This window comes from Eubalaena glacialis, chromosome 1 (genome assembly GCF_028564815.1).
Source record: "Eubalaena glacialis isolate mEubGla1 chromosome 1, mEubGla1.1.hap2.+ XY, whole genome shotgun sequence".
Lineage (NCBI taxonomy): Eukaryota > Metazoa > Chordata > Mammalia > Artiodactyla > Balaenidae > Eubalaena > Eubalaena glacialis.
The window spans coordinates 9,272,869-9,300,284 of record NC_083716.1 but is presented as its reverse complement, the minus strand read 5'-3'; the positions used below and the strand labels follow the sequence as shown (position 1 = coordinate 9,300,284).

Sequence of the window (27,416 nt, the reverse complement as noted above, 5' to 3'; positions counted from 1 at the left end):
AAACTTCCAGAGGAACCATAGCACAAGGATCCTCGGGTCTGGCTCAGCGATTTCAGGACATTGTGGCTACACAGTGTCTCCCCAGAGCTTTGGGTGACAGGGAGGCCTGTCCTGGGGTCATTTCTGCTCGAAAGCATTGTCTAGACCGAGAGTTATGTGTGCGGGGAGAACAGGGCTGTTTCAGGTCCCCCACCCCCCGCGGAGTCCAAAAGGGATACTTTCCCCAGAGAGCACTCAGTCAGGAGAGCGAGCTAATTGCTCTCGTGGAGTGTGGCGCCTCATCGCCATGCCGTGGGCATTTGAGGGCATGATCAGGCTCACGGTCAGCTCTCAGCAAAGGCCTCATCCTCCCCCAGGCAGTGGAGATTCTCAGACCCTCCTTTCCCCGATGTGAGTGACAGGTCACTAGAACAACCTTGATTCTAGACACCTTCTTTCTAACCCTGCTGTGTTTTCCCTTCAGGTTGGTGGACTTCCGCAACTCCTGCCTATGGTAAGCATCACTTGGATCCTGCCGAACACTCCAGAAATCAGGCCTGGGTGCAATTCCTGACTCTTGGTTGGAGCGTCTGAGCTCACCACCTCATCTAATGTGGAGGGTTCCTTTCGCGTGTCAGAGTTACGGAGAACCTTCACCTCCCAGTTGTGGCATACATGACTCAGAATGCTTTTGTTGCCAAGTGATAGGATCCCAACTCACACTCTCCTGAGTTGGGGGTGGGAGTGGGGGCCGCAATGACTTCCATAGCTAAGAGGTGGTCGGTCTTCAGGTAGAGCTGGATCCAGAAGTTCCAGTAAAGCTTTTCCCCTGCATTTCTCTTACCTCTATTTTCTTATGTTTATGGACTTCACTCTCAGCTTTCTTCCTGCCAAGGGGCAGTTGTCAGCCACAGGTCTACAGCCCAGGAGGGGAGAGAGTCTGTTTTTCTTGTAGCTCTTCAGCTGACAAGCCCTGGAAGGACTCTGAACAGCCTGCTACCAACAGATGCCTTCTCCCTAATCATGTCCCTGTGCTCTGATGATTTTCAGCGGGTGCATGGCTTGTTCAAGAGTCAGCTTACGTTTGGGGTTTGAAAATGACATGAGTGAGAGCTGAGCGGAAAAGTAGTCTTCAGAATACACTTGGGCCTGATGGAGTGGGTTCCCATGTGGGAGTGAACATCTGAAGGTGGCTGCTTGGCGGGGTCTGGAAAGCTGTCTCTGGTGGTTTCCTGCTACAGGGGCTCAAGTTCATCCCAGTGGTCCCCGGGGATTCAGGCTGTGGGCTTCCCCTCTTCCCACTTCCATCCCAAGGCTGGGATCAGCAACTGAATTGCTGGGCCTTGTGGGGAACCCATCAGAGAACATGTGTAGCTCAGTCCACAGCCAAGGATTCTATCAAACAGCCCCGTGAGGATAATTGATGATGACCAGGCTCAGTCAGGTCCTCCGGAAGGAAAACATTAGCTTGATCTCAGAAGTCTTTCCCTGGAAGGATTCTGAATCTCGTTGAGTCCTCCGGACCTCTTCCTTCGGAAGACACAGGCGAGTGCATTTGCCCGTCTCCTTCCAGGATCTGAATCAGGTTTGGCCCTGAGGCTGGTGAATGGAGGTGACAGGTGTCAGGGCCGGGTGGAGGTCCTGTACCGAGGCTCCTGGGGCACCGTGTGTGACGACAGCTGGGACACCAACGACGCCAACGTGGTCTGCAGGCAGTTGGGCTGTGGCCGGGCCACGTCGGCCCCAGGAAATGCCCGGTACGGACAGGGCTCAGGGCCGATCGTCCTGGACGACGTGGGCTGTTCGGGGCACGAGACCTACCTGTGGAGCTGCCCTCACCGTGGCTGGAACACACACAACTGTGGACACAGCGAGGACGCCAGTGTCGTCTGCTCAGGTTGGTCTCAAATAAGCTGCGTGTCCCTCTCTGGGGGTGTCGTTTCCTTCTGACATTCTGAATCCCTCTTAAAGCATGTTTACATTTCTCGCTTCCTTAAATCACCTTGTCTCTCTGCTAAGAATTAGTATGAGATTTCTGACAAGCTGCCAGGCATGTAGCTGGTGAATTAGAACAAAGAAGCAAGCTGAAAGTGACTTGAAGCCATTTTCTCCATGCCACAGTGCAAGCCAGAGGCAAAAGAGCCTAGTTCTGTCAGGAGGTCTGTGAATGGAGGTCATGGCCTAGGACTGCAGGTGGCCCAGGGTTTGGTTCCTGAGGCCTGGACGGTAGCCCCTCCAGGGAACTGGGATGCACTGTCTGGGCACCAGGTCTGCCGTGTGCAGGGCAGTGGCCCCTGTGTGGCCTGCCGGGCACAGCCTTGTCATCACCTACGGTCGGGCCTGACAGATCACACATGGGATTTCGACATCGAACTGGACCCCTCAAACTTGCTGCCTCAGTGGGCCCATAAAAGCTGTGAGGCTGATGACAGGTTTGGGTCCAACTGGTCATGTAGACACAGAGCTAATCGCCTTGACATTGGAAATAAGGGATGCTGGGCTGCCTGGACCTGTCAGGAGGAGCATCTTTGAGGGGTGAGGATGGCAGAGGTCCCACCCTGCATGGCAGGGCACAGGCATGGACTGAGCGTCTCACCTGCTCAGCGTCGTCCCCCTTTGCCCCTGTTGTGCCCCTTCTGTGCAAGGTGTCTGATCTGCCTTCTCTCTCTCCCAGATGCCAGGCCCCAGTCCACGCTCCTGCCAGGTGAGTCCTGCTGCCTCTTGACTCCGGGGTGTCCCCTCCCTCCCCACTCACCTCCACAGACTCCAAGCAGGTGCCCCAGGCGGGGCGAGTGGACGTTTTCCACCTCTCAGTACCTGCCCTGGTCACCCTAGAGGGAGTAGAAACTTCCAGAGGAACCATAGCACAAGGATCCTCGGGTCTGGCTCAGCGATTTCAGGACATTGTGGCTACACAGTGTCTCCCCAGAGCTTTGGGTGACAGGGAGGCCTGTCCTGGGGTCATTTCTGCTCGAAAGCATTGTCTAGACCGAGAGTTATGTGTGCGGGGAGAACAGGGCTGTTTCAGGTCCCCCACCCCCCGCGGAGTCCAAAAGGGATACTTTCCCCAGAGAGCACTCAGTCAGGAGAGCGAGCTAATTGCTCTCGTGGAGTGTGGCGCCTCATCGCCATGCCGTGGGCATTTGAGGGCATGATCAGGCTCACGGTCAGCTCTCAGCAAAGGCCTCATCCTCCCCCAGGCAGTGGAGATTCTCAGACCCTCCTTTCCCCGATGTGAGTGACAGGTCACTAGAACAACCTTGATTCTAGACACCTTCTTTCTAACCCTGCTGTGTTTTCCCTTCAGGTTGGTGGACTTCCGCAACTCCTGCCTATGGTAAGCATCACTTGGATCCTGCCGAACACTCCAGAAATCAGGCCTGGGTGCAATTCCTGACTCTTGGTTGGAGCGTCTGAGCTCACCACCTCATCTAATGTGGAGGGTTCCTTTCGCGTGTCAGAGTTACGGAGAACCTTCACCTCCCAGTTGTGGCATACATGACTCAGAATGCTTTTGTTGCCAAGTGATAGGATCCCAACTCACACTCTCCTGAGTTGGGGGTGGGAGTGGGGGCCGCAATGACTTCCATAGCTAAGAGGTGGTCGGTCTTCAGGTAGAGCTGGATCCAGAAGTTCCAGTAAAGCTTTTCCCCTGCATTTCTCTTACCTCTATTTTCTTATGTTTATGGACTTCACTCTCAGCTTTCTTCCTGCCAAGGGGCAGTTGTCAGCCACAGGTCTACAGCCCAGGAGGGGAGAGAGTCTGTTTTTCTTGTAGCTCTTCAGCTGACAAGCCCTGGAAGGACTCTGAACAGCCTGCTACCAACAGATGCCTTCTCCCTAATCATGTCCCTGTGCTCTGATGATTTTCAGCGGGTGCATGGCTTGTTCAAGAGTCAGCTTACGTTTGGGGTTTGAAAATGACATGAGTGAGAGCTGAGCGGAAAAGTAGTCTTCAGAATACACTTGGGCCTGATGGAGTGGGTTCCCATGTGGGAGTGAACATCTGAAGGTGGCTGCTTGGCGGGGTCTGGAAAGCTGTCTCTGGTGGTTTCCTGCTACAGGGGCTCAAGTTCATCCCAGTGGTCCCCGGGGATTCAGGCTGTGGGCTTCCCCTCTTCCCACTTCCATCCCAAGGCTGGGATCAGCAACTGAATTGCTGGGCCTTGTGGGGAACCCATCAGAGAACATGTGTAGCTCAGTCCACAGCCAAGGATTCTATCAAACAGCCCCGTGAGGATAATTGATGATGACCAGGCTCAGTCAGGTCCTCCGGAAGGAAAACATTAGCTTGATCTCAGAAGTCTTTCCCTGGAAGGATTCTGAATCTCGTTGAGTCCTCCGGACCTCTTCCTTCGGAAGACACAGGCGAGTGCATTTGCCCGTCTCCTTCCAGGATCTGAATCAGGTTTGGCCCTGAGGCTGGTGAATGGAGGTGACAGGTGTCAGGGCCGGGTGGAGGTCCTGTACCGAGGCTCCTGGGGCACCGTGTGTGACGACAGCTGGGACACCAACGACGCCAACGTGGTCTGCAGGCAGTTGGGCTGTGGCCGGGCCACGTCGGCCCCAGGAAATGCCCGGTACGGACAGGGCTCAGGGCCGATCGTCCTGGACGACGTGGGCTGTTCGGGGCACGAGACCTACCTGTGGAGCTGCCCTCACCGTGGCTGGAACACACACAACTGTGGACACAGCGAGGACGCCAGTGTCGTCTGCTCAGGTTGGTCTCAAATAAGCTGCGTGTCCCTCTCTGGGGGTGTCGTTTCCTTCTGACATTCTGAATCCCTCTTAAAGCATGTTTACATTTCTCGCTTCCTTAAATCACCTTGTCTCTCTGCTAAGAATTAGTATGAGATTTCTGACAAGCTGCCAGGCATGTAGCTGGTGAATTAGAACAAAGAAGCAAGCTGAAAGTGACTTGAAGCCATTTTCTCCATGCCACAGTGCAAGCCAGAGGCAAAAGAGCCTAGTTCTGTCAGGAGGTCTGTGAATGGAGGTCATGGCCTAGGACTGCAGGTGGCCCAGGGTTTGGTTCCTGAGGCCTGGACGGTAGCCCCTCCAGGGAACTGGGATGCACTGTCTGGGCACCAGGTCTGCCGTGTGCAGGGCAGTGGCCCCTGTGTGGCCTGCCGGGCACAGCCTTGTCATCACCTACGGTCGGGCCTGACAGATCACACATGGGATTTCGACATCGAACTGGACCCCTCAAACTTGCTGCCTCAGTGGGCCCATAAAAGCTGTGAGGCTGATGACAGGTTTGGGTCCAACTGGTCATGTAGACACAGAGCTAATCGCCTTGACATTGGAAATAAGGGATGCTGGGCTGCCTGGACCTGTCAGGAGGAGCATCTTTGAGGGGTGAGGATGGCAGAGGTCCCACCCTGCATGGCAGGGCACAGGCATGGACTGAGCGTCTCACCTGCTCAGCGTCGTCCCCCTTTGCCCCTGTTGTGCCCCTTCTGTGCAAGGTGTCTGATCTGCCTTCTCTCTCTCCCAGATGCCAGGCCCCAGTCCACGCTCCTGCCAGGTGAGTCCTGCTGCCTCTTGACTCCGGGGTGTCCCCTCCCTCCCCACTCACCTCCACAGACTCCAAGCAGGTGCCCCAGGCGGGGCGAGTGGACGTTTTCCACCTCTCAGTACCTGCCCTGGTCACCCTAGAGGGAGTAGAAACTTCCAGAGGAACCATAGCACAAGGATCCTCGGGTCTGGCTCAGCGATTTCAGGACATTGTGGCTACACAGTGTCTCCCCAGAGCTTTGGGTGACAGGGAGGCCTGTCCTGGGGTCATTTCTGCTCGAAAGCATTGTCTAGACCGAGAGTTATGTGTGCGGGGAGAACAGGGCTGTTTCAGGTCCCCCACCCCCCGCGGAGTCCAAAAGGGATACTTTCCCCAGAGAGCACTCAGTCAGGAGAGCGAGCTAATTGCTCTCGTGGAGTGTGGCGCCTCATCGCCATGCCGTGGGCATTTGAGGGCATGATCAGGCTCACGGTCAGCTCTCAGCAAAGGCCTCATCCTCCCCCAGGCAGTGGAGATTCTCAGACCCTCCTTTCCCCGATGTGAGTGACAGGTCACTAGAACAACCTTGATTCTAGACACCTTCTTTCTAACCCTGCTGTGTTTTCCCTTCAGGTTGGTGGACTTCCGCAACTCCTGCCTATGGTAAGCATCACTTGGATCCTGCCGAACACTCCAGAAATCAGGCCTGGGTGCAATTCCTGACTCTTGGTTGGAGCGTCTGAGCTCACCACCTCATCTAATGTGGAGGGTTCCTTTCGCGTGTCAGAGTTACGGAGAACCTTCACCTCCCAGTTGTGGCATACATGACTCAGAATGCTTTTGTTGCCAAGTGATAGGATCCCAACTCACACTCTCCTGAGTTGGGGGTGGGAGTGGGGGCCGCAATGACTTCCATAGCTAAGAGGTGGTCGGTCTTCAGGTAGAGCTGGATCCAGAAGTTCCAGTAAAGCTTTTCCCCTGCATTTCTCTTACCTCTATTTTCTTATGTTTATGGACTTCACTCTCAGCTTTCTTCCTGCCAAGGGGCAGTTGTCAGCCACAGGTCTACAGCCCAGGAGGGGAGAGAGTCTGTTTTTCTTGTAGCTCTTCAGCTGACAAGCCCTGGAAGGACTCTGAACAGCCTGCTACCAACAGATGCCTTCTCCCTAATCATGTCCCTGTGCTCTGATGATTTTCAGCGGGTGCATGGCTTGTTCAAGAGTCAGCTTACGTTTGGGGTTTGAAAATGACATGAGTGAGAGCTGAGCGGAAAAGTAGTCTTCAGAATACACTTGGGCCTGATGGAGTGGGTTCCCATGTGGGAGTGAACATCTGAAGGTGGCTGCTTGGCGGGGTCTGGAAAGCTGTCTCTGGTGGTTTCCTGCTACAGGGGCTCAAGTTCATCCCAGTGGTCCCCGGGGATTCAGGCTGTGGGCTTCCCCTCTTCCCACTTCCATCCCAAGGCTGGGATCAGCAACTGAATTGCTGGGCCTTGTGGGGAACCCATCAGAGAACATGTGTAGCTCAGTCCACAGCCAAGGATTCTATCAAACAGCCCTGTGAGGATAATTGATGATGACCAGGCTCAGTCAGGTCCTCCGGAAGGAAAACATTAGCTTGATCTCAGAAGTCTTTCCCTGGAAGGATTCTGAATCTCGTTGAGTCCTCCGGACCTCTTCCTTCGGAAGACACAGGCGAGTGCATTTGCCCGTCTCCTTCCAGGATCTGAATCAGGTTTGGCCCTGAGGCTGGTGAATGGAGGTGACAGGTGTCAGGGCCGGGTGGAGGTCCTGTACCGAGGCTCCTGGGGCACCGTGTGTGACGACAGCTGGGACACCAACGACGCCAACGTGGTCTGCAGGCAGCTGGGCTGTGGCTGGGCCATGTCAGCCCCAGGAAATGCCCAGTACGGTCAGGGCTCAGGGCCGATCCTCCTGGACGACGTGGGCTGCTCGGGGCACGAGAGCTACCTGTGGAGCTGCCCTCACAACCCCTGGAACACACACAACTGTAGACACAGCGAGGACGCCAGTGTCGTCTGCTCAGGTTGGTCTCAAATAAGCTGCGTGTCCCTCTCTGGGGGTGTCGTTTCCTTCTGACATTCTGAATCCCTCTTAAAGCATGTTTACATTTCTCGCTTCCTTAAATCACGTTGTCTCTCTGCTAAGAATTAGTATGAGCTTTCTGACAAGCTGCCAGGCATGTAGCTGGTGAATTAGAACAAAGAACCAAGCTGAAAGTGACTTGAAGCCATTTTCTCCATGCCACAGTGCAAGCCAGAGGCAAAAGAGGCTAGTTCTGTCAGGAGGTCTGTGAATGGAGGTCATGGCCTAGGACTGCAGGTGGCCCAGGGTTTGGTTCCTGAGGCCTGGACGGTAGCCCCTCCAGGGAACTGGGATGCACTGTCTGGGCACCAGGTCTGCCGTGTGCAGGGCAGTGGCCCCTGTGTGGCCTGCCGGGCACAGCCTTGTCATCACCTACGGTCGGGCCTGACAGATCACACATGGGATTTGGACTTCGAACGGGACCCCTCAGTCTTGCTGCCTCAGTGGGCCCATAAAATCTGTGAGGCTGATGACTGGTTTGGGTCCAGTCGCTCATCTAGACACAGAGCTAATCACCTTGACATTGGAAATAAGGGATGCTGGGCTGCCTGGACCTGTCAGGAGGAGCATCTTTGGGGGGTGAGGAAGGCAGAGGTCCCACCCTGCGTGGCAGGGCACAGGCATGGACTGAGCGTCTCACCTGCTCAGCGTCGTCCCCCTTTGCCCCTGTCGTGCCCCTTCTGTGCAAGGTGTCTGATCTGCCTTCTCTCTCTCCCAGATGCCAGGCCCCAGTCCACGCTCCTGCCAGGTGAGTCCTGCTGCCTCTTGACTCTGGGGTGTCCCCTCCCTCCCCACTCACCTCCACAGACTCCAAGCAGGTGCCCCAGGCGGGGCGAGTGGACGTTTTCCACCTCTCAGTACCTGCCCTGGTCACCCTAGAGCGAGCAGACACTTCCAGAGGAGCCATAGCACACGGATCCTCGGGTCTGGCTCAGCGATTTCAGGACATTGTGGCTACACAGTGTCTCCCCAGAGCTCTGGGTGACAGGGAGGCCTGTCCTGGGGTCATTTCTGCTCAAAAGCATTGTCTAGACCGAGAGTTATGTGTGCGGGGAGAACAGGGCTGTTTAAGGTCCCACATCCCCCGCGGAGTCCAAAAGGGATACTTTCCCCAGAGAGCACTCAGTCAGGAGAGCGAGCTAATTGCTCTTGTGCAGTGTGGCACCTCATCGCCATGCCGTGGGCATTTGAGGGCATGATCAGGCTCACGGTCAGCTCTCAGCAAAGGCCTCTTCCTCCCCCAGGCAGTGGAGATTCTCAGACCCTCCTTTCCCCGATGTGAGTGCCAGGGCACTAGACCAACCTTGACTCTAGACACCTTCTTTCTAATCCTGCTGTGTTTTCCCTTCAGGTTGGTGGACTTCGACAACTCCTGCCTATGGTAAGCATCACTTGGATCCTGCCGAACACTCCAGAAATCAGGCCTGGGTGCAATACCTGACTCTTGGTTGGAGCGTCTGAGCTCACCACCTCATCTAATGTGGAGGGTTCCTTTCGCATGTCAGAGTTACGGAGAACCTTCACCTCCCAGTTGTGGCATACATGACTCAGAATGCTTTTGTTGCCAAGTGATAGGATCCCAACTCACACTCTCCTGAGTTGGGGGTGGGAGTGGGGGCCGCAATGACTTCCATAGCTAAGAGGTGGTCGGTCTTCAGGTAGAGCTGGATCCAGAAGTTCCAGTAGAGCTTTTCCCCTGCACTTTTATTACTTCTATTTTCTTATGTTTATGGACTTCACTGTCAGCTTGCTTCCTGCCTAGTGGCAGTTGTCAGCCACAGGTCTACATCCCAGTAGGGGAGAGAGTCTGTTTTTCTTGTAGCTCTTCAGCGGACAAGCCCTGGAAGGACTCTGAACAGCCTGCTACCAACAGATGCCTTCTCCCTAATCATGTCCCTGTGCTCTGATGATTTTCAGCGGGTGCATGGCTTGTTCAAGAGTCAGCTTAAGCTTGGGGTTTGAAAATGACATGAGTGAGTGCTGAGCGGAAAAGTAGTCTTCAGAATACACTTGGGCCTGATGGAGTGGGTTCCCATGTGGGAGTGAACATCTGAAGGTGGCTGCTTGGCGGGGTCTGGGAAGCTGTCTCTGGTGGTTTCCTGCTGCAGGGGCTCAAGTTCATCCCAGTGGTCCCCGGGGATTCAGGCTGTGGGCTTCCCCTCTTCCCACCTCCATCCCAAGGCTGGGATCAGCCACTGAATTGCTGGGCCTTGTGGGGAACCCATCAGAGAACATGCGTAGCTCAGTCCACAGCCAAGGGTTCTATCAAACAGCCCCGTGAGGATAATTGATGATGACCAGGCTCAGTCAGGTCCTCCGGAAGGAAAACATTAGCTTGATCTCAGAAGTCTTTCCCTGGAAGGATTCTGAATCTCGTTGAGTCCTCCGGACCTCTTCCTTCGGAAGACACAGGCGAGTGCATTTGCCCGTCTCCTTCCAGGATCTGAATCAGGTTTGGCCCTGAGGCTGGTGAATGGAGGTGACAGGTGTCAGGGCCGGGTGGAGGTCCTGTACCGAGGCTCCTGGGGCACCGTGTGTGACGACAGCTGGGACACCAACGACGCCAACGTGGTCTGCAGGCAGTTGGGCTGTGGCCGGGCCACGTCGGCCCCAGGAAGTGCCCGGTACGGTCAGGGCTCAGGGCCGATCGTCCTGGACGACGTGGGCTGCTCGGGGCACGAGACCTACCTGTGGAGCTGCCCTCACAGTGGCTGGAACACACACAACTGTGGACACAGCGAGGACGCCAGTGTCGTCTGCTCAGGTTGGTCTCAAATAAGCTGCGTGTCCCTCTCTGGGGGTGTCGTTTCCTTCTGACATTCTGAATCCCTCTTAAAGCATGGTTACATTTCTCGCCTCCTTAAATCACCTTGTCTCTCTGCTAAGAATTAGTATGAGATTTCTGACAAGCTGCCAGGCATGTAGCTGGTGAATTAGAACAAAGAACCAAGCTGAAAGTGACTTGAAGCCATTTTCTCCATGCCACAGTGCAAGCCAGAGGCAAAAGAGGCTAGTTCTGTCAGGAGGTCTGTGAATGGAGGTCATGGCCTAGGACTGCAGGTGGCCCAGGGTTTGGTTCCTGAGGCCTGGACGGTAGCCCCTCCAGGGAACTGGGATGCACTGTCTGGGCACCAGGTCTGCCGTGTGCAGGGCAGTGGCCCCTGTGTGGCCTGCCGGGCACAGCCTTGTCATCACCTACGGTCGGGCCTGACGAATCACACATGGGATTTGGACTTCGAACTGGACCCCTCAGACTTGCTGCCTCAGTGGGCCCATAAAGGCTGTGAGGCTGATGACTGGTTTGGGTGCAACTGGTCATGTAGACACAGAGCTAATTGCCTTGACATTGGAAATAAGGGATGCTGGGCTGCCTGGACCTGTCAGGAGGAGCATCTTTGGGGGGTGAGGAAGGCAGAGGTCCCACCCTGCGTGGCAGGGCACAGGCATGGACTGAGCGTCTCACCTGCTCAGTGTCGTCCCCCTTTGCCCCTGTCGTGCCCCTTCTGTGCAAGGTGTCTGATCTGCCTTCTCTCTCTCCCAGATGCCAGGCCCCAGTCCACGCTCCTGCCAGGTGAGTCCTGCTGCCTCTTGACTCCGGGGTGTCCCCTCCCTCCCCACTCACCTCCACAGACTCCAAGTAGGTGCCCCAGGCGGGGCGAGTAGACGTTTTCCACCTCTCAGTACCTGCCCTGGTCACCCTAGAGCAAGTAGAAACTTCCAGAGGAACCATAGCACAAGGATCCTCGGGTCTGGCTCAGCGATTTCAGGACATTGTGGCTACACAGTGTCTCCCCAGAACTTTGGGTGACAGGGAGGCCTGTCCTGGGGTCATTTCTGCTCGAAAGCATTGTCTAGACCGAGAGTTATGTGTGCGGGGAGAACAGGGCTGTTTCAGGTCCCACATCCCCCGCGGAGTCCAAAAGGGATACTTTCCCCAGAGAGCACTCAGTCAGGATAGCGAGCTAATTGCTCTCGTGGAGTGTGGCGCCTCATCGCCATGCCGTGGGCATTTGAGGGCATGATCAGGCTCACGGCCAGCTCTCAGCAAAGGCCTCTTCCTCCCCCAGGCAGTGGAGATTCTCAGACCCTCCTTTCCCCGATGTGAGTGACAGGGCACTAGACCAACCTTGACTCTAGACACCTGCTTTCTAATCCTGCTGTGTTTTCCCTTCAGGTTGGTGGACTTCCGCAACTCCTGCCTATGGTAAGCATCACTTGGATCCTGCCGAACACTCCAGAAATCAGGCCTGGGTGCAATTCCTGACTCTTGGTTGGAGCGTCTGAGCTCACCACCTCATGTAATGTGGAGGGTTCCTTTCGCGTGTCAGAGTTACGGAGAACCTTCACCTCCCAGTTGTGGCATACATGACTCAGAATGCTTTTGTTGCCAAGTGATAGGATCCTAACTCACACTCTCTTGAGTTGGGGGTGGGAGTGGGGGCCGCAATGACTTCCATAGCTAAGAGGTGGTCGGTCTTCAGGTAGAGCTGGATCCAGAAGTTCCAGTAGAGCTTTTCCCCTGCACTTTTATTACTTCTATTTTCTTATGTTTATGGACTTCACTGTCAGCTTGCTTCCTGCCAAGTGGCAGTTTTCAGCCACATTTCTACATCCCAGTAGGGGAGAGAGTCTTTTTCCTGTAGCTCTTCAGCTGACAAGCTCTGGAGGGACTCTGATCCGCCTCCTACCAACAGATGCCTTCTCCCTAATCATGTCCCTGTGCTCTGATGATTCTCAGCGGGTGCATGACTTGTTCAAGAGTCAGCTTAAGTTTGGGGTTTGAAAATGACATGAGTGAGTGCTGAGCGGAAAAGTAGTCTTCAGAATACACTTGGGCCTGATGGAGTGGGTTCCCATGTGGGAGTGAACATCTGAAGGTGGCTGCTTGGCGGGGTCTGGGAAGCTGTCTCTGGTGGTTTCCTGCTGCAGGGGCTCAAGTTCATCCCAGTAGTCCCCGGGGATTCAGGCTGTGGGCTTCCCCTCTTCCCACCTCCATCCCAAGGCTGGGATCAGCCACTGAATTGCTGGGCCTTGTGGGGAACCCATCAGAGAACATGCGTAGCTCAGTCCACAGCCAAGGGTTCTATCAAACAGCCCCGTGAGGATAATTGATGATGACCAGGCTCAGTCAGGTCCTCCGGAAGGAAAACATTAGCTTGATCTCAGAAGTCTTTCCCTGGAAGGATTCTGAATCTCGTTGAGTCCTCCGGACCTCTTCCTTCGGAAGACACAGGCGAGTGCATTTGCCCGTCTCCTTCCAGGATCTGAATCAGGTTTGGCCCTGAGGCTGGTGAATGGAGGTGACAGGTGTCAGGGCCGGGTGGAGGTCCTGTACCGAGGCTCCTGGGGCACCGTGTGTGACGACAGCTGGGACACCAACGACGCCAACGTGGTCTGCAGGCAGTTGGGCTGTGGCCGGGCCACGTCGGCCCCAGGAAATGCCCGGTACGGTCAGGGCTCAGGGCCGATCGTCCTGGACGACGTGGGCTGCTCGGGGCACGAGACCTACCTGTGGAGCTGCCCTCACCGTGGCTGGAACACACACAACTGTGGACACAGCGAGGACGCCAGTGTCGTCTGCTCAGGTTGGTCTCAAATAAGCTGCGTGTCCCTCTCTGGGGGTGTCGTTTCCTTCTGACATTCTGAATCCCTCTTAAGGCATGGTTACATTTCTCGCTTCCTTAAATCACCTTGTCTCTCTGCTAAGAATTAGTATGAGCTTTCTGACAAGCTGCCAGGCATGTAGCTGGTGAATTAGAACAAAGAACCAAGCTGAAAGTGACTTGAAGCCATTTTCTCCATGCCACAGTGCAAGCCAGAGGCAAAAGAGGCTAGTTCTGTCAGGAGGTCTGTGAATGGAGGTCATGGCCTAGGACTGCAGGTGGCCCGGGGTTTGGTTCCTGAGGCCTGGACGGTAGCCCCTCCAGGGAACTGGGATGCACTGTCTGGGCACCAGGTATGCCATGTGCAGGGCAGTGGCCCCTGTGTGGCCTGCCGGGCACAGCCTTGTCATCACCTACGGTCGGGCCTGACGGATCACACATGGGATTTGGACTTCGAACTGGACCCCTCAGACTTGCTGCCTCAGTGGGCCCATAAAAGCTGTGAGGCTGATGACTGGTTTGGGTCCACTCGCTCATCTAGACACAGAGCTAATCACCTTGACATTGGAAATAAGGGATGCTGGGCTGCCTGGACCTGTCGGGAGGAGCATCTTTGGGGGGTGAGGATGACAGAGGTCCCACCCTGCGTGGCAGGGCACAGACATGGACTGAGCGTCTCACCTGCTCAGCGTCGTCCCCCTTTGCCCCTGTCGTGCCCCTTCTGTGCAAGGTGTCTGATCTGCCTTCTCTCTCTCCCAGATGCCAGGCCCCAGTCCACGCTCCTGCCAGGTGAGTCCTGCTGCCTCTTGACTCCGGGGTGTCCCCTCCCTCCCCACTCACCTCCGCAGACTCCAAGCAGGTGCCCCAGGCGGGGCGAGTGGACGTTTTCCACCTCTCAGTACCTGCCCTGGTCACTCTAGAGCGAGTAGAAACTTCCAGAGGAACCATAGCACACGGATCCTCGGGTCTGGCTCAGCGATTTCAGGACATTGTGGCTACACAGTGTCTCCCCAGAGCTTTGGGTGACAGGGAGGCTTGTCCTGCGGTCATTTCTGCTCGAAAGCATTGTCTAGACCGAGAGTTATGTGTGCGGGGAGAACAGGGCTGTTTCAGGTCCCCCACCCCCCGCGGAGTCCAAAAGGGATACTTTCCCCAGAGAGCACTCAGTCAGGAGAGCGAGCTAATTGCTCTTGTGCAGTGTGGCGCCTCATAGCCATGCCATGGGCATTTGAGGGCATGATCAGGCTCACGGCCAGCTCTCAGCAAAGGCCTCCTCCTCCCCCAGGCAGTGGAGATTCTCAGACCCTCCTTTCCCCGATGTGAGTGACAGGGCACTAGACCAACCTTGATTCTAGACACCTGCTTTCTAATCCTGCTGTGTTTTCCCTTCAGGTTGGTGGACTACCACAACTCCTGCCTATGGTAAGCATCACTTGGATCCTGCCGAACACTCCAGAAATCAGGCCTGGGTGCAATTCCTGACTCTTGGTTGGAGCGTCTCAGCTCACCACCTCATCTAATGTGGAGGGTTCCTTTCGCGTGTCAGAGTTACGGAGAACCTTCACCTCCCAGTTGTGGCATACATGACTCAGAATGCTTTTGTTGCCAAGTGATAGGACCCCACCTCACACTCTCCTGAGTTGGGGGTGGGAGTGGGGGCCGCAATGACTTCCATAGCTAAGAGGTGGTCGGTCTTCAGGTAGAGCTGGATCCAGAAGTTCCAGTAAAGCTTTTCCCCTGCACTTTTCTTACCTCTATTTTCTTATGTTTATGGACTTCGCTCTCAGCTTTCTTCCTGCCAAGGGGCAGTTGTCAGCCACAGGTCTACAGCCCAGGAGGGGAGAGAGTCTGTTTTTCTTGTAGCTCTTCAGCGGACAAGCCCTGGAAGGACTCTGAACAGCCTGCTACCAACAGATGCCTTCTCCCTAATCATGTCCCTGTGCTCTGATGATTTTCAGCGGGTGCATGGCTTGTTCAAGAGTCAGCTTAAGTTTGGGGTTTGAAAATGACATGAGTGAGTGCTGAGCGGAAAAGTAGTCTTCAGAATACACTTGGGCCTGATGGAGTGGGTTCCCATGTGGGAGTGAACATCTGAAGGTGGCTGCTTGGCGGGGTCTGGGAAGCTGTCTCTGGTGGTTTCCTGCTGCAGGGGCTCAAGTTCATCCCAGTAGTCCCTGGGGATTCAGGCTGTGGGCTTCCCCTCTTCCCACCTCCATCCCAAGGCTGGGATCAGCCACTGAATTGCTGGGCCTTGTGGGGAACCCATCAGAGAACATGCGTAGCTCAGTCCACAGCCAAGGGTTCTATCAAACAGCCCCGTGAGGATAATTGATGATGACCAGGCTCAGTCAGGTCCTCCGGAAGGAAAACATTAGCTTGATCTCAGAAGTCTTTCCCTGGAAGGATTCTGAATCTCGTTGAGTCCTCCGGACCTCTTCCTTCGGAAGACACAGGCGAGTGCATTTGCCCGTCTCCTTCCAGGATCTGAATCAGGTTTGGCCCTGAGGCTGGTGAATGGAGGTGACAGGTGTCAGGGCCGGGTGGAGGTCCTGTACCGAGGCTCCTGGGGCACCGTGTGTGACGACAGCTGGGACACCAACGACGCCAACGTGGTCTGCAGGCAGTTGGGCTGTGGCCGGGCCACGTCGGCCCCAGGAAATGCCCGGTACGGTCAGGGCTCAGGGCCGATCGTCCTGGACGACGTGGGCTGCTCGGGGCACGAGACCTACCTGTGGAGCTGCCCTCACAGTGGCTGGAACACACACAACTGTGGACACAGCGAGGACGCCAGTGTCGTCTGCTCAGGTTGGTCTCAAATAAGCTGCGTGTCCCTCTCTGGGGGTGTCGTTTCCTTCTGACATTCTGAATCCCTCTTAAGGCATGGTTACATTTCTCGCTTCCTTAAATCACCTTGTCTCTCTGCTAAGAATTAGTATGAGCTTTCTGACAAGCTGCCAGGCATGTAGCTGGTGAATTAGAACAAAGAACCAAGCTGAAAGTGACTTGAAGCCATTTTCTCCATGCCACAGTGCAAGCCAGAGGCAAAAGAGGCTGGTTCTGTCAGGAGGTCTGTGAATGGAGGTCATGGCCTAGGACTGCAGGTGGCCCGGGGTTTGGTTCCTGAGGCCTGGACGGTAGCCCCTCCAGGGAACTGGGATGCACTGTCTGGGCACCAGGTCTGCCGTGTGCAGGGCAGTGGCCCCTGTGTGGCCTGCCGGGCACAGCCTTGTCATCACCTACGGTCGGGCCTGACGGATCACACATGGGATTTGGACTTCGAACTGGACCCCTCAGACTTGCTGCCTCAGTGGGCCCATAAAAGCTGTGAGGCTGATGACTGGTTTGGGTCCACTCGCTCATCTAGACACAGAGCTAATCACCTTGACATTGGAAATAAGGGATGCTGGGCTGCCTGGACCTGTCAGGAGGAGCATCTTTGGGGGGTGAGGATGACAGAGGTCGCACCCTGCGTGGCAGGGCACAGACATGGACTGAGCGTCTCACCTGCTCAGCGTCGTCCCCCTTTGCCCCTGTCGTGCCCCTTCTGTGCAAGGTGTCTGATCTGCCTTCTCTCTCTCCCAGATGCCAGGCCCCAGTCCACGCTCCTGCCAGGTGAGTCCTGCTGCCTCTTGACTCCGGGGTGTCCCCTCCCTCCCCACTCACCTCCGCAGACTCCAAGCAGGTGCCCCAGGCGGGGCGAGTGGACGTTTTCCACCTCTCAGTACCTGCCCTGGTCACCCTAGAGGGAGTAGAAACTTCCAGAGGAGCCATAGCACAAGGATCCTCGGGTCTGCTTCAGCGATTTCAGGACATTGTGGCTACACAGTGTTTCCCCAGAGCTTTGGGTGACAGGGAGGCCTGTCCTGGGGTCATTTCTGCTCGAAAGCATTGTCTAGACCGAGAGTTATGTGTGCGGGGAGAACAGGGCTGTTTCAGGTCCCCCACCCCCCGCGGAGTCCAAAAGGGATACTTTCCCCAGAGAGCACTCAGTCAGGAGAGCGAGCTAATTGCTCTTGTGCAGTGTGGCGCCTCATAGCCATGCCATGGGCATTTGAGGGCATGATCAGGCTCACGGCCAGCTCTCAGCAAAGGCCTCCTCCTCCCCCAGGCAGTGGAGATTCTCAGACCCTCCTTTCCCCGATGTGAGTGACAGGGCACTAGACCAACCTTGATTCTAGACACCTGCTTTCTAATCCTGCTGTGTTTTCCCTTCAGGTTGGTGGACTACCACAACTCCTGCCTATGGTAAGCATCACTTGGATCCTGCCGAACACTCCAGAAATCAGGCCTGGGTGCAATTCCTGACTCTTGGTTGGAGCGTCTCAGCTCACCACCTCATCTAATGTGGAGGGTTCCTTTCGCGTGTCAGAGTTACGGAGAACCTTCACCTCCCAGTTGTGGCATACATGACTCAGAATGCTTTTGTTGCCAAGTGATAGGACCCCACCTCACACTCTCCTGAGTTGGGGGTGGGAGTGGGGGCCGCAATGACTTCCATAGCTAAGAGGTGGTCGGTCTTCAGGTAGAGCTGGATCCAGAAGTTCCAGTAAAGCTTTTCCCCTGCACTTTTCTTACCTCTATTTTCTTATGTTTATGGACTTCGCTCTCAGCTTTCTTCCTGCCAAGGGGCAGTTGTCAGCCACAGGTCTACAGCCCAGGAGGGGAGAGAGTCTGTTTTTCTTGTAGCTCTTCAGCGGACAAGCCCTGGAAGGACTCTGAACAGCCTGCTACCAACAGATGCCTTCTCCCTAATCATGTCCCTGTGCTCTGATGATTTTCAGCGGGTGCATGGCTTGTTCAAGAGTCAGCTTAAGTTTGGGGTTTGAAAATGACATGAGTGAGTGCTGAGCGGAAAAGTAGTCTTCAGAATACACTTGGGCCTGATGGAGTGGGTTCCCATGTGGGAGTGAACATCTGAAGGTGGCTGCTTGGCGGGGTCTGGGAAGCTGTCTCTGGTGGTTTCCTGCTGCAGGGGCTCAAGTTCATCCCAGTAGTCCCTGGGGATTCAGGCTGTGGGCTTCCCCTCTTCCCACCTCCATCCCAAGGCTGGGATCAGCCACTGAATTGCTGGGCCTTGTGGGGAACCCATCAGAGAACATGCGTAGCTCAGTCCACAGCCAAGGGTTCTATCAAACAGCCCCGTGAGGATAATTGATGATGACCAGGCTCAGTCAGGTCCTCCGGAAGGAAAACATTAGCTTGATCTCAGAAGTCTTTCCCTGGAAGGATTCTGAATCTCGTTGAGTCCTCCGGACCTCTTCCTTCGGAAGACACAGGCGAGTGCATTTGCCCGTCTCCTTCCAGGATCTGAATCAGGTTTGGCCCTGAGGCTGGTGAATGGAGGTGACAGGTGTCAGGGCCGGGTGGAGGTCCTGTACCGAGGCTCCTGGGGCACCGTGTGTGACGACAGCTGGGACACCAACGACGCCAACGTGGTCTGCAGGCAGTTGGGCTGTGGCCGGGCCACGTCGGCCCCAGGAAATGCCCGGTACGGTCAGGGCTCAGGGCCGATCGTCCTGGACGACGTGGGCTGCTCGGGGCACGAGACCTACCTGTGGAGCTGCCCTCACAGTGGCTGGAACACACACAACTGTGGACACAGCGAGGACGCCAGTGTCGTCTGCTCAGGTTGGTCTCAAATAAGCTGCGTGTCCCTCTCTGGGGGTGTCGTTTCCTTCTGACATTCTGAATCCCTCTTAAGGCATGGTTACATTTCTCGCTTCCTTAAATCACCTTGTCTCTCTGCTAAGAATTAGTATGAGCTTTCTGACAAGCTGCCAGGCATGTAGCTGGTGAATTAGAACAAAGAACCAAGCTGAAAGTGACTTGAAGCCATTTTCTCCATGCCACAGTGCAAGCCAGAGGCAAAAGAGCCTAGTTCTGTCAGGAGGTCTGTGAATGGAGGTCATGGCCTAGGACTGCAGGTGGCCCGGGGTTTGGTTCCTGAGGCCTGGACGGTAGCCCCTCCAGGGAACTGGGATGCACTGTCTGGGCACCAGGTCTGCCGTGTGCAGGGCAGTGGCCCCTGTGTGGCCTGCCGGGCACAGCCTTGTCATCACCTACGGTCGGGCCTGACGGATCACACATGGGATTTGGACTTCGAACTGGACCCCTCAGACTTGCTGCCTCAGTGGGCCCATAAAAGCTGTGAGGCTGATGACTGGTTTGGGTCCACTCGCTCATCTAGACACAGAGCTAATCACCTTGACATTGGAAATAAGGGATGCTGGGCTGCCTGGACCTGTCAGGAGGAGCATCTTTGGGGGGTGAGGATGACAGAGGTCGCACCCTGCGTGGCAGGGCACAGACATGGACTGAGCGTCTCACCTGCTCAGCGTCGTCCCCCTTTGCCCCTGTCGTGCCCCTTCTGTGCAAGGTGTCTGATCTGCCTTCTCTCTCTCCCAGATGCCAGGCCCCAGTCCACACTCCTGCCAGGTGAGTCCTGCTGCCTCTTGACTCCGGGGTGTCCCCTCCCTCCCCACTCACCTCCGCAGACTCCAAGCAGGTGCCCCAGGCGGGGCGAGTGGACGTTTTCCACCTCTCAGTACCTGCCCTGGTCACCCTAGAGGGAGTAGAAACTTCCAGAGGAGCCATAGCACAAGGATCCTCGAGTCTGCTTCAGCGATTTCAGGACATTGTGGCTACACAGTGTTTCCCCAGAGCTTTGGGTGACAGGGAGGCCTGTCCTGGGGTCATTTCTGCTCGAAAGCATTGTCTAGACCGAGAGTTATGTGTGCGGGGAGAACAGGGCTGTTTAAGGTCCCACATCCCCCGCGGAGTCCAAAAGGGATACTTTCCCCAGAGAGCACTCAGTCAGGAGAGCGAGCTAATTGCTCTTGTGCAGTGTGGCGCCTCATAGCCATGCCGTGGGCATTTGAGGGCATGATCAGGCTCACGGTCAGCTCTCAGCAAAGGCCTCTTCCTCCCCCAGGCAGTGGAGATTCTCAGACCCTCCTTTCCCCGATGTGAGTGCCAGGGCACTAGACCAACCTTGACTCTAGACACCTTCTTTCTAATCCTGCTGTGTTTTCCCTTCAGGTTGGTGGACTTCCACAACTCCTGCCTATGGTAAGCATCACTTGGATCCTGCCGAACACTCCAGAAATCAGGCCTGGGTGCAATACCTGACTCTTGGTTGGAGCGTCTGAGCTCACCACCTCATCTAATGTGGAGGGTTCCTTTCGCATGTCAGAGTTACGGAGAACCTTCACCTCCCAGTTGTGGCATACATGACTCAGAATGCTTTTGTTGCCAAGTGATAGGATCCCAACTCACACTCTCCTGAGTTGGGGGTGGGAGTGGGGGCCGCAATGACTTCCATAGCTAAGAGGTGGTCGGTCTTCAGGTAGAGCTGGATCCAGAAGTTCCAGTAGAGCTTTTCCCCTGCACTTTTATTACTTCTATTTTCTTATGTTTATGGACTTCACTGTCAGGTTGCTTCCTGCCTAGTGGCAGTTGTCAGCCACAGGTCTACATCCCAGTAGGGGAGAGAGTCTGTTTTTCTTGTAGCTCTTCAGCGGACAAGCCCTGGAAGGACTCTGAACAGCCTGCTACCAACAGATGCCTTCTCCCTAATCATGTCCCTGTGCTCTGATGATTTTCAGCGGGTGCATGGCTTGTTCAAGAGTCAGCTTAAGCTTGGGGTTTGAAAATGACATGAGTGAGTGCTGAGCGGAAAAGTAGTCTTCAGAATACACTTGGGCCTGATGGAGTGGGTTCCCATGTGGGAGTGAACATCTGAAGGTGGCTGCTTGGCGGGGTCTGGGAAGCTGTCTCTGGTGGTTTCCTGCTGCAGGGGCTCAAGTTCATCCCAGTGGTCCCCGGGGATTCAGGCTGTGGGCTTCCCCTCTTCCCACCTCCATCCCAAGGCTGGGATCAGCCACTGAATTGCTGGGCCTTGTGGGGAACCCATCAGAGAACATGCGTAGCTCAGTCCACAGCCAAGGGTTCTATCAAACAGCCCCGTGAGGATAATTGATGATGACCAGGCTCAGTCAGGTCCTCCGGAAGGAAAACATTAGCTTGATCTCAGAAGTCTTTCCCTGGAAGGATTCTGAATCTCGTTGAGTCCTCCGGACCTCTTCCTTCGGAAGACACAGGCGAGTGCATTTTCCTGTCTCCTTCCAGGAACTGAATCAGGTTTGGCCCTGAGGCTGGTGAATGGTAGTGACATGTGTCAGGGCCGGGTGGAGGTCCTGTACCAAGGCTCCTGGGGCACCGTGTGTGACGACAGCTGGGACACCAACGACGCCAACGTGGTCTGCAGGCAGCTGGGCTGTGGCTGGGCCATGTCAGCCCCAGGAAATGCCCAGTACGGTCAGGGCTCAGGGCCGATCCTCCTGGACGACGTGGGCTGCTCGGGGCACGAGACCTACCTGTGGAGCTGCCCTCACAGTGGCTGGAACACACACAACTGTGGACACAGCGAGGACGCCAGTGTCGTCTGCTCAGGTTGGTCTCAAATAAGCTGCGTGTCCCTCTCTGGGGGTGTCGTTTCCTTCTGACATTCTGAATCCCTCTTAAAGCATGGTTACATTTCTCGCCTCCTTAAATCACCTTGTCTCTCTGCTAAGAATTAGTATGAGATTTCTGACAAGCTGCCAGGCATGTAGCTGGTGAATTAGAACAAAGAACCAAGCTGAAAGTGACTTGAAGCCATTTTCTCCATGCCACAGTGCAAGCCAGAGGCAAAAGAGGCTAGTTCTGTCAGGAGGTCTGTGAATGGAGGTCATGGCCTAGGACTGCAGGTGGCCCAGGGTTTGGTTCCTGAGGCCTGGACGGTAGCCCCTCCAGGGAACTGGGATGCACTGTCTGGGCACCAGGTCTGCCGTGTGCAGGGCAGTGGCCCCTGTGTGGCCTGCCGGGCACAGCCTTGTCATCACCTACGGTCGGGCCTGACGAATCACACATGGGATTTGGACTTCGAACTGGACCCCTCAGACTTGCTGCCTCAGTGGGCCCATAAAGGCTGTGAGGCTGATGACTGGTTTGGGTGCAACTGGTCATGTAGACACAGAGCTAATTGCCTTGACATTGGAAATAAGGGATGCTGGGCTGCCTGGACCTGTCAGGAGGAGCATCTTTGGGGGGTGAGGATGGCAGAGGTCCCACCCTGCGTGGCAGGGCACAGGCATGGACTGAGCGTCTCACCTGCTCAGTGTCGTCCCCCTTTGCCCCTGTCGTGCCCCTTCTGTGCAAGGTGTCTGATCTGCCTTCTCTCTCTCCCAGATGCCAGGCCCCAGTCCACGCTCCTGCCAGGTGAGTCCTGCTGCCTCTTGACTCCGGGGTGTCCCCTCCCTCCCCACTCACCTCCACAGACTCCAAGTAGGTGCCCCAGGCGGGGCGAGTAGACGTTTTCCACCTCTCAGTACCTGCCCTGGTCACCCTAGAGCAAGTAGAAACTTCCAGAGGAACCATAGCACAAGGATCCTCGGGTCTGGCTCAGCGATTTCAGGACATTGTGGCTACACAGTGTCTCCCCAGAACTTTGGGTGACAGGGAGGCCTGTCCTGGGGTCATTTCTGCTCGAAAGCATTGTCTAGACCGAGAGTTATGTGTGCGGGGAGAACAGGGCTGTTTCAGGTCCCACATCCCCCGCGGAGTCCAAAAGGGATACTTTCCCCAGAGAGCACTCAGTCAGGATAGCGAGCTAATTGCTCTCGTGGAGTGTGGCGCCTCATCGCCATGCCGTGGGCATTTGAGGGCATGATCAGGCTCACGGCCAGCTCTCAGCAAAGGCCTCTTCCTCCCCCAGGCAGTGGAGATTCTCAGACCCTCCTTTCCCCGATGTGAGTGACAGGGCACTAGACCAACCTTGACTCTAGACACCTGCTTTCTAATCCTGCTGTGTTTTCCCTTCAGGTTGGTGGACTTCCGCAACTCCTGCCTATGGTAAGCATCACTTGGATCCTGCCGAACACTCCAGAAATCAGGCCTGGGTGCAATTCCTGACTCTTGGTTGGAGCGTCTGAGCTCACCACCTCATGTAATGTGGAGGGTTCCTTTCGCGTGTCAGAGTTACGGAGAACCTTCACCTCCCAGTTGTGGCATACATGACTCAGAATGCTTTTGTTGCCAAGTGATAGGATCCTAACTCACACTCTCTTGAGTTGGGGGTGGGAGTGGGGGCCGCAATGACTTCCATAGCTAAGAGGTGGTCGGTCTTCAGGTAGAGCTGGATCCAGAAGTTCCAGTAGAGCTTTTCCCCTGCACTTTTATTACTTCTATTTTCTTATGTTTATGGACTTCACTGTCAGCTTGCTTCCTGCCAAGTGGCAGTTTTCAGCCACATTTCTACATCCCAGTAGGGGAGAGAGTCTTTTTCCTGTAGCTCTTCAGCTGACAAGCTCTGGAGGGACTCTGATCCGCCTCCTACCAACAGATGCCTTCTCCCTAATCATGTCCCTGTGCTCTGATGATTCTCAGCGGGTGCATGACTTGTTCAAGAGTCAGCTTAAGTTTGGGGTTTGAAAATGACATGAGTGAGTGCTGAGCGGAAAAGTAGTCTTCAGAATACACTTGGGCCTGATGGAGTGGGTTCCCATGTGGGAGTGAACATCTGAAGGTGGCTGCTTGGCGGGGTCTGGGAAGCTGTCTCTGGTGGTTTCCTGCTGCAGGGGCTCAAGTTCATCCCAGTAGTCCCTGGGGATTCAGGCTGTGGGCTTCCCCTCTTCCCATCTCCATCCCAAGGCTGGGATCAGCCACTGAATTGCTGGGCCTTGTGGGGAACCCATCAGAGAACATGCGTAGCTCAGTCCACAGCCAAGGGTTCTATCAAACAGCCCCGTGAGGATAATTGATGATGACCAGGCTCAGTCAGGTCCTCCGGAAGGAAAACATTAGCTTGATCTCAGAAGTCTTTCCCTGGAAGGATTCTGAATCTCGTTGAGTCCTCCGGACCTCTTCCTTCGGAAGACACAGGCGAGTGCATTTGCCCGTCTCCTTCCAGGATCTGAATCAGGTTTGGCCCTGAGGCTGGTGAATGGAGGTGACAGGTGTCAGGGCCGGGTGGAGGTCCTGTACCGAGGCTCCTGGGGCACCGTGTGTGACGACAGCTGGGACACCAACGACGCCAACGTGGTCTGCAGGCAGTTGGGCTGTGGCCGGGCCACGTCGGCCCCAGGAAATGCCCGGTACGGTCAGGGCTCAGGGCCGATCGTCCTGGACGACGTGGGCTGCTCGGGGCACGAGACCTACCTGTGGAGCTGCCCTCACAGTGGCTGGAACACACACAACTGTGGACACAGCGAGGACGCCAGTGTCGTCTGCTCAGGTTGGTCTCAAATAAGCTGCGTGTCCCTCTCTGGGGGTGTCGTTTCCTTCTGACATTCTGAATCCCTCTTAAGGCATGGTTACATTTCTCGCTTCCTTAAATCACCTTGTCTCTCTGCTAAGAATTAGTATGAGCTTTCTGACAAGCTGCCAGGCATGTAGCTGGTGAATTAGAACAAAGAACCAAGCTGAAAGTGACTTGAAGCCATTTTCTCCATGCCACAGTGCAAGCCAGAGGCAAAAGAGGCTAGTTCTGTCAGGAGGTCTGTGAATGGAGGTCATGGCCTAGGACTGCAGGTGGCCCGGGGTTTGGTTCCTGAGGCCTGGACGGTAGCCCCTCCAGGGAACTGGGATGCACTGTCTGGGCACCAGGTCTGCCATGTGCAGGGCAGTGGCCCCTGTGTGGCCTGCCGGGCACAGCCTTGTCATCACCTACGGTCGGGCCTGACGGATCACACATGGGATTTGGACTTCGAACTGGACCCCTCAGACTTGCTGCCTCAGTGGGCCCATAAAAGCTGTGAGGCTGATGACTGGTTTGGGTCCACTCGCTCATCTAGACACAGAGCTAATCACCTTGACATTGGAAATAAGGGATGCTGGGCTGCCTGGACCTGTCGGGAGGAGCATCTTTGGGGGGTGAGGATGACAGAGGTCACACCCTGCGTGGCAGGGCACAGACATGGACTGAGCGTCTCACCTGCTCAGCGTCGTCCCCCTTTGCCCCTGTCGTGCCCCTTCTGTGCAAGGTGTCTGATCTGCCTTCTCTCTCTCCCAGATGCCAGGCCCCAGTCCACGCTCCTGCCAGGTGAGTCCTGCTGCCTCTTGACTCCGGGGTGTCCCCTCCCTCCCCACTCACCTCCGCAGACTCCAAGCAGGTGCCCCAGGCGGGGCGAGTGGACGTTTTCCACCTCTCAGTACCTGCCCTGGTCACTCTAGAGCGAGTAGAAACTTCCAGAGGAACCATAGCACACGGATCCTCGGGTCTGGCTCAGCGATTTCAGGACATTGTGGCTACACAGTGTCTCCCCAGAGCTTTGGGTGACAGGGAGGCTTGTCCTGCGGTCATTTCTGCTCGAAAGCATTGTCTAGACCGAGAGTTATGTGTGCGGGGAGAACAGGGCTGTTTCAGGTCCCCCACCCCCCGCGGAGTCCAAAAGGGATACTTTCCCCAGAGAGCACTCAGTCAGGAGAGCGAGCTAATTGCTCTTGTGCAGTGTGGCGCCTCATAGCCATGCCATGGGCATTTGAGGGCATGATCAGGCTCACGGCCAGCTCTCAGCAAAGGCCTCCTCCTCCCCCAGGCAGTGGAGATTCTCAGACCCTCCTTTCCCCGATGTGAGTGACAGGGCACTAGACCAACCTTGATTCTAGACACCTGCTTTCTAATCCTGCTGTGTTTTCCCTTCAGGTTGGTGGACTACCACAACTCCTGCCTATGGTAAGCATCACTTGGATCCTGCCGAACACTCCAGAAATCAGGCCTGGGTGAAATTCCTGACTCTTGGTTGGAGCGTCTCAGCTCACCACCTCATCTAATGTGGAGGGTTCCTTTCGCGTGTCAGAGTTACGGAGAACCTTCACCTCCCAGTTGTGGCATACATGACTCAGAATGCTTTTGTTGCCAAGTGATAGGACCCCACCTCACACTCTCCTGAGTTGGGGGTGGGAGTGGGGGCCGCAATGACTTCCATAGCTAAGAGGTGGTCGGTCTTCAGGTAGAGCTGGATCCAGAAGTTCCAGTAAAGCTTTTCCCCTGCACTTTTCTTACCTCTATTTTCTTATGTTTATGGACTTCGCTCTCAGCTTTCTTCCTGCCAAGGGGCAGTTGTCAGCCACAGGTCTACAGCCCAGGAGGGGAGAGAGTCTGTTTTTCTTGTAGCTCTTCAGCGGACAAGCCCTGGAAGGACTCTGAACAGCCTGCTACCAACAGATGCCTTCTCCCTAATCATGTCCCTGTGCTCTGATGATTTTCAGCGGGTGCATGGCTTGTTCAAGAGTCAGCTTAAGTTTGGGGTTTGAAAATGACATGAGTGAGTGCTGAGCGGAAAAGTAGTCTTCAGAATACACTTGGGCCTGATGGAGTGGGTTCCCATGTGGGAGTGAACATCTGAAGGTGGCTGCTTGGCGGGGTCTGGGAAGCTGTCTCTGGTGGTTTCCTGCTGCAGGGGCTCAAGTTCATCCCAGTAGTCCCTGGGGATTCAGGCTGTGGGCTTCCCCTCTTCCCACCTCCATCCCAAGGCTGGGATCAGCCACTGAATTGCTGGGCCTTGTGGGGAACCCATCAGAGAACATGCGTAGCTCAGTCCACAGCCAAGGGTTCTATCAAACAGCCCCGTGAGGATAATTGATGATGACCAGGCTCAGTCAGGTCCTCCGGAAGGAAAACATTAGCTTGATCTCAGAAGTCTTTCCCTGGAAGGATTCTGAATCTCGTTGAGTCCTCCGGACCTCTTCCTTCGGAAGACACAGGCGAGTGCATTTGCCCGTCTCCTTCCAGGATCTGAATCAGGTTTGGCCCTGAGGCTGGTGAATGGAGGTGACAGGTGTCAGGGCCGGGTGGAGGTCCTGTACCGAGGCTCCTGGGGCACCGTGTGTGACGACAGCTGGGACACCAACGACGCCAACGTGGTCTGCAGGCAGTTGGGCTGTGGCCGGGCCACGTCGGCCCCAGGAAATGCCCGGTACGGTCAGGGCTCAGGGCCGATCGTCCTGGACGACGTGGGCTGCTCGGGGCACGAGACCTACCTGTGGAGCTGCCCTCACAGTGGCTGGAACACACACAACTGTGGACACAGCGAGGACGCCAGTGTCGTCTGCTCAGGTTGGTCTCAAATAAGCTGCGTGTCCCTCTCTGGGGGTGTCGTTTCCTTCTGACATTCTGAATCCCTCTTAAGGCATGGTTACATTTCTCGCTTCCTTAAATCACCTTGTCTCTCTGCTAAGAATTAGTATGAGCTT

The 27,416-nt window shown here is 55.6% G+C and overlaps 1 protein-coding gene across 1 annotated transcript in view; it reads left to right on the top strand.

Annotated features, from left to right (window-relative positions):
* The window catches only part of DMBT1 (deleted in malignant brain tumors 1), an 84,962-nt gene that overhangs the window by 17,728 nt on the left and 39,818 nt on the right, over positions 1–27,416 (top strand). Inside the window, 11 exon segments of the mRNA XM_061189599.1 lie at positions 1,553–1,898; positions 4,317–4,721; positions 7,140–7,544; positions 9,963–10,381; positions 11,123–11,152; positions 12,843–13,188; positions 15,607–16,011; positions 18,430–18,834; positions 21,253–21,635; positions 24,133–24,478; positions 26,897–27,301. Of these exon segments, the coding sequence (XP_061045582.1) occupies positions 1,553–1,898; positions 4,317–4,721; positions 7,140–7,544; positions 9,963–10,381; positions 11,123–11,152; positions 12,843–13,188; positions 15,607–16,011; positions 18,430–18,834; positions 21,253–21,635; positions 24,133–24,478; positions 26,897–27,301 (3,895 nt within the window).